A 9,593-nucleotide genomic window follows, 5' to 3' on the forward strand; every position below is an offset into this window, starting at 1 on the left:
AAGATCAACCAAATGGTGGTATTCGGGATATTCAGCTGAGACGAATGCCAATACCCAATACCAGGCCCGAATGCAACATCCAGACGAAGCGTTATGAAATTAACAGGAGAAAAGAAACAATGAAAACAAGAAAAAACCTGAAAGGAAACTTAAAAAAACTGAAATAAACGACAGAAAAAGGAAATCTGAAGGAAAAGCGGAAAATGGAAATAATAATAATAAAGAACTGAAAGAAACTACTCCCTCCGTTCCTAAATACTTGTCTTTCTAGGCATTTCAAATGACTATCACATACGGATGTATGTAGACATATTTTAGAGTGTAGATTCACTCATTTTACTCCGTATGTAGTCACTTGTTGAAATGCCTAGAAAGACAAGTATTTAAGAACGGAGGGAGTATAATAAACCGCTGAACCGGAAACCACAAGATAATTTCAGAACAATGCCATTACATAGTATGGGTAAAATTCTTAGAACTACTAAACAGGGAACAACATGAGGACCCTGGCAATTCTTTAGGGCAAACTTATAAAAAATGTCACAACAGAATGCAGTGCCCGCCCAGTTGTGATAAGCCGTCACATGTTGACAGGCCTTCTACTTACGTCGCTTGTACCTTGATTTGCTCTTGAAGGAATTCTTAGATTTCTTTGCAAACGAGGTGTCCTTTTTCTTCAGGGAACGACCCTGCTTCCATTCACTCATATCATTCTGGAACAGTTCATGCATTTCCTCTTGCCTGGTTTGGCCCTTTTCAGAAGGCTGTTTTGACCCTTTCTCATTCTTTCCTTTGCTAGAGCGAATGCCGGTTTTGCCCGTCGCCTTCATTGATTTTGCCCTGCGATAAGCGACATCAACTACAGATTGGCTACTCTTTGCTTTCTTCCCTCCTTTGCTTTCCTGAGCTTCCTCCTCATCTTCCTTCTCCTCCTCCAGCATCTCCCGTTGCGCCTCCAATTTTCTGCGTTTCTTCCTAGGTAGGTTTTTCTCACGCTCTCTTCTTCTTTTCTCCTTCAGACGAAGATCTTCAGCTTGCTGAGCACTAACAACTACAGAACCACCTTTAACTTGATCCAAGGATTCTTTAGCAGCCTTTGCCAAAAGTTTCTTTTCCTTCTCAGTAGCAAACCAGGTTCTCTTGGGGCGTGAATATATCTCATCCCTGTGAGCTATCATATTTTCTGCCTTTGTAGCTTCCATTTCAGCCTTTCTCAATGCCATTTCCTCCCTTTCTTCCAGAATTATGTTAGAAATTTGATGCTCCAGCTGCTCAATTAATTTTGCACAGTCAGACACAGGTTTCTCGGCAACAATGCGGCTTTTCAGCTGAGAACCAGCCTTCTTTGCAATAGCTTTCAAGAGGGATCTATCATCATCAGTAACAAATGTCACAGCATATCCTTCCCTGCCAGCCCTTGCAGTACGGCCAACACGATGAAGGTAAGTTTTGACATCACGTGGACAGGCAAAATTTATGACAGTTCGAACACCAACAATGTCAATACCACGAGCTGCAATATCAGTTGCAATCAGGATGTCCGCTTCTTGCTTTTTGAATTGTTCTAAAGCCTCAAGCCGCTGCGCCTGTGTAAGGTTGCCATGAAGCTCAGCAGCTTTTATCCCAGACAGACCAAACAGTATCTTCAGTCTGTGAGCAGAATGCTTTGTCCCACTAAAAATGATCACTCTTTCCTTGAAGGTCTTCAAACAGAGAGCAAGCAGAACAGCTTCTTGAGTTGCTTCACGTGATCGCCGTATTCTAACCACCTCTTCAGTCAATGTTGCAGGGCGTTTCAGCGAAGGATCAGCTTCAAGACGGACTGGCTTGTTCAGAGAAAGTTTCACGAGCTCATCGATCTGCTCCGTCATTGTAGCAGAAAAGAGCATGGTCTGCCTCCTTTTAGGACACATGCGAATCAGCTCACCAATTTCAACACTGAAACCCAATTCTAGCAAACGATCAGCTTCGTCAAGGATCAAAACTGCAAGATCTTCAAGCCCGACAGAAAGGGAGTTGCGCAGATGATCCACTATACGCCCAGGAGTGGCAACCACAATGTCAGGATTCGACCTTAAAGCCACCTCCTGTGCCTTGGTTGGAAGCCCACCCACTATGAGACAGCACCTGATATCAGTAAACTGGGCTAATTTCTCAATCATGCTATGGACCTGTGCAGCCAGCTCTCTGGTTGGAGTGAGAATAAGCACCCTGATGGCAGGCACGCGCTTTGGCCGGAAAAGCAGACGCTCCAGCACGGGCAGAGAGAAAGCAGCCGTCTTCCCTGATCCTGTGATGGCGCTGCCGCATATGTCCCGCCCTGTTAATGCCAGAGGGATGCATGCGGCCTGAATCGGTGTCGGCTTCTGGTAGCCCAGTGCTTCACAGGCTCGAATGAGTGGGCGTGATAAGTTGAGCTCAAGAAACGACCTTGCACTGAATGAAGCTCCTTCCGATGACGCGAAGAATTGAGATGGATCCGGTTGCTCGGGTGCATCGTCTTCCTCTTGCACAGCCTCTTCTTCTTCCCCCACCTCTTCATCCTCTTCCTCTTCTTCTTGCCCGCCAGCTTCCACTTCACCATCCTCCTCCCCGCCGCTCGACTCGATCTCTTCGTCGTCGTCGCTCTCCTCGATCTCGTCCTCGTCGTCCCCGCTCTCCCCCTTCACCGCCGCCTCCTCGTCGCTGTCGTCATCAGCATCATCCTCCTCCTCGTCCTCGGAGCCATCGGGCATGGAGGGGTTGCGCCGGCCCCGGAGGGCCTGGGAGATCTTCTCGTCGATGGAGGTGGTGCGGCGCGCCGCGTGCTCCGCCGCCACGGACTCGGCGTACGTGGAGAACTCCCACGGCGACTGCGCGGGCTTGCGCCGCGCGGCGGCACCCGCCGGTGCCTCGTCGTCGGAGCCGTCCGGGTCGAACCGGAAGTCGGGGTCCATGTTGGGAGGGGCAGGGGAGACGGAGGGAGGTGGGCGGGCGGCTGTGTTAGGTTTTCCGGCGGCGGGGGGTTGGGGTTTCGGGGAGGAGGCGAGGGTTTAATCCAGCAGGAGCGCTCTGACAAGCGGACGAACGGACCGAGAACGCCCGAATTGGGCCGGCCCAATCGCTAGCATACGAGACTTCTCCCAGTTTACCCGGTCCAGTTCGACGTCGACGGCGTATCGTCCCTACTCCTCAGTCTCCACCAATCTAAACAGTCAGTAGCGCAGGCTATACCAGTATTTTCAATGGCGTGTTTTCAGGCTGCCAAGGGAACTTTGTGACAATATCACATCTATTATTTGTCAGTTCTGGTGGGGAAGCAGTAGGGGGAAACGCAAACCAGCTTGGGTAGCGTGGGACATAATGACTAAACCAAAGCACATGGGAGGAATGGGGTTTAGGGACAATGAGCTTTTCAACTTAGCTTTGCTCTCGAGACAAGCCTGGAAGTTATTGAATGAAACTGAGTCATTGAGTGCTAGGTTGCTGAAGGCTGTTTATTATCCGGATGTGTCACCGCTACAGGCTGAATTGGGGTCGCACCCGTCTCAGATTTGGCGAGCGATTCTAGATGGAAGAGATGTTTTGGCTCAGGATGTGGTCAGAAGAGTTGGTGATGGAGTCTCTACCAGGATATGGGACCATAACTGGATCCCACGAGATAGTTACAAGAGACCGATTGCTTCATTGGTTACAGCCCCGCCACTAATGGTTGCCGATCTCATTGAGACAACCACGGCTTCTTGGAGAGAGGATCTGATCCGAGCATTTTTCAGTGCGTTTGATGCGGAAGCAATATTTAAGATTCCTCTCTGTACAAGACGGATAGCTGACTTCTTGTCCTGGGGCGAAGAACCTCGTGGGAACTTTTCTGTTGGGTCTGCATACCGCATGTTGGTTCGGACCAAATATGATAGAGAGGGCTGGCTGGAAGATCGAGAGGCACCATCTTCTAGCGAGGGGGACAGCAACGAATGGAGAGCCATCTGGAAGATAGATGTACCAAGCAAAATCAAGGTTTTTCTGTGGCGACTTGCTCGACACTCGATACCATCGAGCGATGTGTTACATAGGAGGAATATGGCGACAACGGGGGCATGCAGGCTGTGCGGGTCGCCGGACTCTTGGAGACATGCGTTGCTGAATTGTCCTATGGCACGCTGCACTTGGGCACTTTCTTCGGAGGTCATCTTGGACGAGCTGAGCTCTCAACAACAAGAGTGCCCAAAGACATGGTTATTTGCAATGATGAGAGCGCTAAAATCTGAAGATTTTGTCAGGTTTTCAGTCTCACTTTGGGCCATGTGGGGAGCAAGGAGGAAAGCATTGTATGAAGGCATTTTTAAGTCACCCCAGGCGACGCATGGTTTCATAAACTCTTATATATCTGATTTCCAGGTCTTATCCCCAACGAGAGCAGGGACAGGGGGTGGATCTGTACAACACCCAACTTGGATTGCCCCTCCTGATGGTTTTGCGAAGCTGGATGTGGATGCAGCTGTGGGTAGTCGGAGCTGGTTTGGAGCTGTGTCGGCGATATGCAGAGACCAAGTCGGCAATTTCCTTGGAGCATTAGCCATTATCTTCAAACATATCAAAGATCCTGCTACTCTAGAAGCATTGGCAGTACGGGAAGGCCTCGATCTAGCAGCTGATCTAAACATCACAAAGGCACATGTTGCTACAGATTGCAAGGTTGTCGCAAGTGAGATTGGCAGGAGAAGCACTGCGGCTTACGGGCCAGTGGTTAGAGAAATTGAGTTGCAAGCGTCCTCTTTCATTTCATGTAAAGTAGTTCACCAGTCTAGGAGCTCAAATTACGATGCTCACAACTTAGCAAAGCATGCTTTAACTCTGAGCGTTGGCCGCCATGTTTGGTTAGGCTAGCGTGAAGGCATTCTATTCGTCCCTATAAACATTGTGACGACGTAATAAAGCTTTGCGAGGTTGCCTAAAAAACCAATCTAAACGCCTTTTCCCTAAAAATAAAAATCTAAACGCCTAGGCGCATTGCATTCGCAACCCCCTCTCCATCCAAGGCCGCCGACAAGGCTACCGCTGTAGCCAATTTCAAAGCCAATCCTACAGCCACGTGACCTTGCCACCGCCACACGTGACACCCCTTCACGGATCTGTTGTAGCTCATGATAGAGGGGGGAGAGGTGAGAGATGTCGTCGTGGTGCTCCTCTCCGTGTACGGGTTCCGGGTGAAACCTTTGTTCGTTGTGGATTCGACAACGACGACGCTTGGTGTCGTTCTCCCTCTTGGCAGCGTTGTCGTGGAGCTTAGGTGTTTTAGGGCGTAGTGTGCCGTTGTACCCAATTCTCCCCGTTTTGTATTTCGATAGCGTAGTCGTTGTGTCTTGCATGATTCGGTTATTCTGGGATCGGCGTTTTATGAGGGCTACCTCACCACTTTATATTACTCGGCCGTGTACTTTATTTTGTGGTTGCTTTTATTTTAAGTAGGCAAATTGCTCGTCTTAGCTTTATAGAAGGTAGAGGATAAGTTAGAAGAAAGGTCGACAAGCTCCCACCATAATCCTGTGAGAAGCAAAACAACTCCAACACTAACGCACACGAAACAGCAACCATGCATAAGCTTATGTCCTAAATTGATTACCAAAGTCGTGCCTCCACCAACACTGGTCACCTTCTAAGAGCAACACCTCCAAAGAACTCTCCTTATCGATGCACCAACCACCCTTGAGCGCCTAAAAGATTTGGCAGGTAGTGGTGGACTCGGACAACTCCAAGTAGTCATCGTCTTGGACTCACCCGCAATGGCATACATAGCGCCCTTGAATAACAATCCGAAATAGTGACGAGCACCAAAGGGACGCAGTATAGAACCACTAAGCCATGTCTCCACAAACGATGTTCCCAACTGAGGAACAACGCCAAAGCCGCCGACCCGGAACCGAACCTAGGCTTTCGCCCGGAGATAAAAAACCGAGTGAGAGAGAGAGAGCGAGGTGCCGACACACCACATTGACACCTCCAAGGAGGGGAATGACACCCACATAGGCGCCAAATCCGCTAGCACCGTTCAAAGACGTGCGGATTTTCATCTATATCGCGCTCACCGGAAAGGGTAACTCCTATTGGGGAACGCAGTAATTTCAAAAAAATCCTATGATCACGCAAGATCTATCTAGAAGATGCATAGCAACAAGGGGGGACAGTGTGTCCACGTACCATCGTAGACCGAAAGCGGAAGCGTTTAGTAACGCGGTTGATGTAGTTGAACGTCTTCGCGATCCAACCGATCCAAGTACCGAACGTACGGCACCTCCGCGATCAACTCACGTTCAGCTCGATGACGTCCCTCAAACTCTTGATCCAGTTGAGGCCAAGGGAGAGTTCCGTCAGCACGACGGCGTGGAGACGGTGATGATGAAGTTACCGGCACAGGGCTTCGCCTAAGCACTATGACGATATGACCGAGGTGTGTAACTGTGGAGGGGGGCACCGCACACGGCTAAAAGATCAACTTGTGTGTTCTAGGTGCCCCCTGCCCCCGTATATAAAGGAGGGAGGGGGAGGCGGCCGGCCCTAGGGGCGCACCCAAGGAGAAGGGAGTCCTACTAGGACTCCAAGTCATAGTAGGATTCCACTTGGTGGAAGGGGGAAGGAAGGGAGAGGGAGAGGGAGAGGGAAAGGGGAGCCGCGCCCCCTCCCCTAGTCCTATTCGGACTCCCCATGGGGGGCGCCTCCCCTATGTGGGTTGTGCTCTGTCTACCCTATGGCCCATGATGGCCCATTGCTTCCCTGGGGGGTTCCGGTAACCCCTCCGGCACTCCGTTTTATCCGAAACTATCCGGAACACTTCCGGTGTCCGAATTGTTGGGGAACGTAGTAATTTCAAAAAAAGCCCACGCACACGCAAGATCATGGTGATGCATAGCAACGAGAGGGGAGAGTGTTGTCTACGTACCCTCGTAGACCGATAGCGGAAGCGTTATGACAACGCGGTTGATGTAGTCGAACGTCTTCACGATCCGACTGATCCAAGTACCGAACGCACGGCACCTCCGAGTTCAGCACACGTTCAGCTCGATGACGTCCCACGAACTCCGATCCAGCAGAGCTTTGTGGGAGAGTTCCGTCAGCACGACGGCGTGATGACAGTGTTGATGATGCTACCGACGCAGGGCTTCGCCTAAGCACCGCTACGATATTACCGAGGTGGAATATGGTGGAGGGGGGCACCGCACACGGCTGGGAGAGATCAACAGATCAACTTGTGTGTCTAGAGGTGCCCCCTGCCCCCGTATATAAAGGAGCAAGGGGGAGGCTGGCCGGCCCTTGGGGCGCGCCAAGGAGGGGGGAGTCCTCCTCCTAGTAGGAGTAGAACTCCCCTTTCCTAGTCCAACTAGGAAGAGGGAAGGGGGAAGGAAAGAGAGGGAGAGGGAGAGGGAAAGAGGGGCCGCCCCCCTTCCCTAGTCCAATTCGAACTCCTCATGGGAGGGGGCGCGCCACCTCCTGGGCTGCTGCCCTCTCTCTCCCCTCAGGCCCACTAAGGCCCAATACTTCCCCAGGGGGTTCCGGTAACCCCTCCGGCACTCCGGTTTTCTCCGAAATCACCCGGAACACTTCCGGTGTTCGAATATAGCCGTCCAATATATCGATCTTTATGTCTCGACCATTTCGAGACTCCTCGTCATGTCCGTGATCATATCTGGGACTCCGAACCACCTTAGGTACATCAAAACACATAAACTCATAATACCGATCGTCACCGAACGTTAAGCGTGCGGACCCTACGGGTTCGAGAACTATGTAGACATGACCGAGACACGTCTCCGGTCAATAACCAATAGCGGAACCTGGATGCTCATATTGGCTCCCACATATTCTACGAAGATCTTTATCGGTCAAACCGCATAACAACATACGGTGTTCCCTTTGTCATCGGTATGTTACTTGCCCGAGATTCGATCGTTGGTATCTCAATACCTAACTCAATCTCGTTACTGGCAAGTCTCTTTACTCGTTCCGTAAGGCATCATCCCGCAACTAACTCATTAGTCACATTGCTTGCAAGGCTTATAGTGATGTGCATTACCGAGAGGGGCCAGAGATATCTCTCCGACAATCGGAGTGAAAAATCCTAATCTCGATCTATGCCAACCCAACAAGTACCATCGGAGTCACCTGTAGACCACCTTTATAATCACCCAGTTACGTTGTGACGTTCGGTATCACACAAAGTGTTCCTCCGGTAAACGGGAGTTGCATAATCTCATAGTCATAGGAACATGTATAAGTCATGAAGAAAGCAATAGCAGTAAACTAAAATGATCAAGTGCTAAGCTAACGGAATGGGTCAAGTCAGTCACATCATTCTCCTAATGATGTGATCCCGTTAATCAAATGACAACTCATGTCTATGGTTAGGAAACTCAACCATCTTTGATCAACGAGCTAGTCAAGTAGAGGCATACTAGTGACACTATGTTTGTCTATGTATTCACGCATTTATTATGTTTCCGGTTAATACAATTCTAGCATGAATAATAAACATTTATCATGACATGAGGAAATAAATAATAACTTTATTATTGCCTCTAGGGCATATTTCCTTCAGTCTCCCAGTTGCACTAGAGTCAATAATCTAGATTACACAGTAATGATTCTAACACCCATGGAGTGTTGGTGTTGATCATGTTTTGCTCGTGGAAGAGGCTTAGTCAACGGGTCTGCAACATTCAGATCCGTATGTATTTCGCAAATCTCTATGTCTCCCACCTGGACTTGATCCCGGATGGAATTGAAGCGTCTCTTGATGTGCTTGGTTTTCTTGTGAAATCTGGATTCCATTGCTAAGGCAATAGCACCAGTATTGTCACAAAAGATTTTCATTGGACCCGATGCACTAGGTATGACACCTAGATCGGATATGAACTCCTTCATCCAGACTCCTTCATTTGCTGCTTCTGAAGCAACTATGTACTCCGCTTCACACGTAGATCCCGCCACGACGCTTTGTTTAGAACTACACCAACTGACAGCTCTACCGTTCAATATAAACACGTAACCATTTTGCGATTTTGAATCGTCCGGATCAGTGTCAAAGCTTGCATCGACGTAACCATTTACGACGAGCTCTTTGTCACCTCCATAAACGAGAAACATATCCTTAGTCCTTTTCAGGTATTTCAGGATGTTCTTGACCGTTGTCCAGTGATCCACTCTTGGATTACTTTGGTACCTCCCTGCTAAACTAATAGCAAGGCACACATCAGGTTTGGTACACAGCATTGCATACATGATAGAGCCTATGGCTGAAGCATAGGGAACATGTTTCATTTTCTCTCTATCTTCTGCAGTGGTCGGGTATTGAGTCTGACTCAACTTCACACCTTGTAACACAGGCAAGAACCCTTTCTTTGCTTGATCCATTTTGAACTTCTTAAAAACTTTGTCAAGGTATGTGCTTTGTGAAAGTCCAATTAAGCGTCTTGATCTACCTCTATAGATCTTGATGCCCAATATATAAGCAGCTTCACCGAGGTCTTTCATTGAAAAACTCTTGTTCAAATATCCTTTTATGCTATCCAGAAATTCTATATCATTTCCAATCAGCAATATGTCATCCACATATAATATTA

At 48.9% G+C, this 9,593-nt stretch overlaps 1 protein-coding gene across 1 annotated transcript; it reads right to left on the minus strand.

Moving 5' to 3' along the window:
* Positions 1-431: 431 nt before the first annotated feature.
* On the minus strand, positions 432-3,092 carry LOC109736392 (DEAD-box ATP-dependent RNA helicase 28). The gene has a single exon (XM_020295647.4). The coding sequence runs from the start codon at positions 2,934-2,936 to the stop codon at positions 600-602; it is 2,337 nt and encodes a 778-aa protein (XP_020151236.1). The 5' UTR covers positions 2,937-3,092; the 3' UTR covers positions 432-599.
* Between the last annotated feature and the right edge of the window lie 6,501 nt (positions 3,093-9,593).

The sequence above is a fragment of the Aegilops tauschii genome, chromosome 5 (genome assembly GCF_002575655.3).
Source record: "Aegilops tauschii subsp. strangulata cultivar AL8/78 chromosome 5, Aet v6.0, whole genome shotgun sequence".
In the NCBI taxonomy this organism is placed as follows: domain Eukaryota; kingdom Viridiplantae; phylum Streptophyta; class Magnoliopsida; order Poales; family Poaceae; genus Aegilops; species Aegilops tauschii.

What these genes read in the sequence shown, in the direction of transcription:
- LOC109736392 (XM_020295647.4), bottom strand. Translation starts at nt 2,936, where the DNA reads ATGGACCCCGACTTCCGGTTCGACCCGGACGGCTCCGACGACGAGGCA.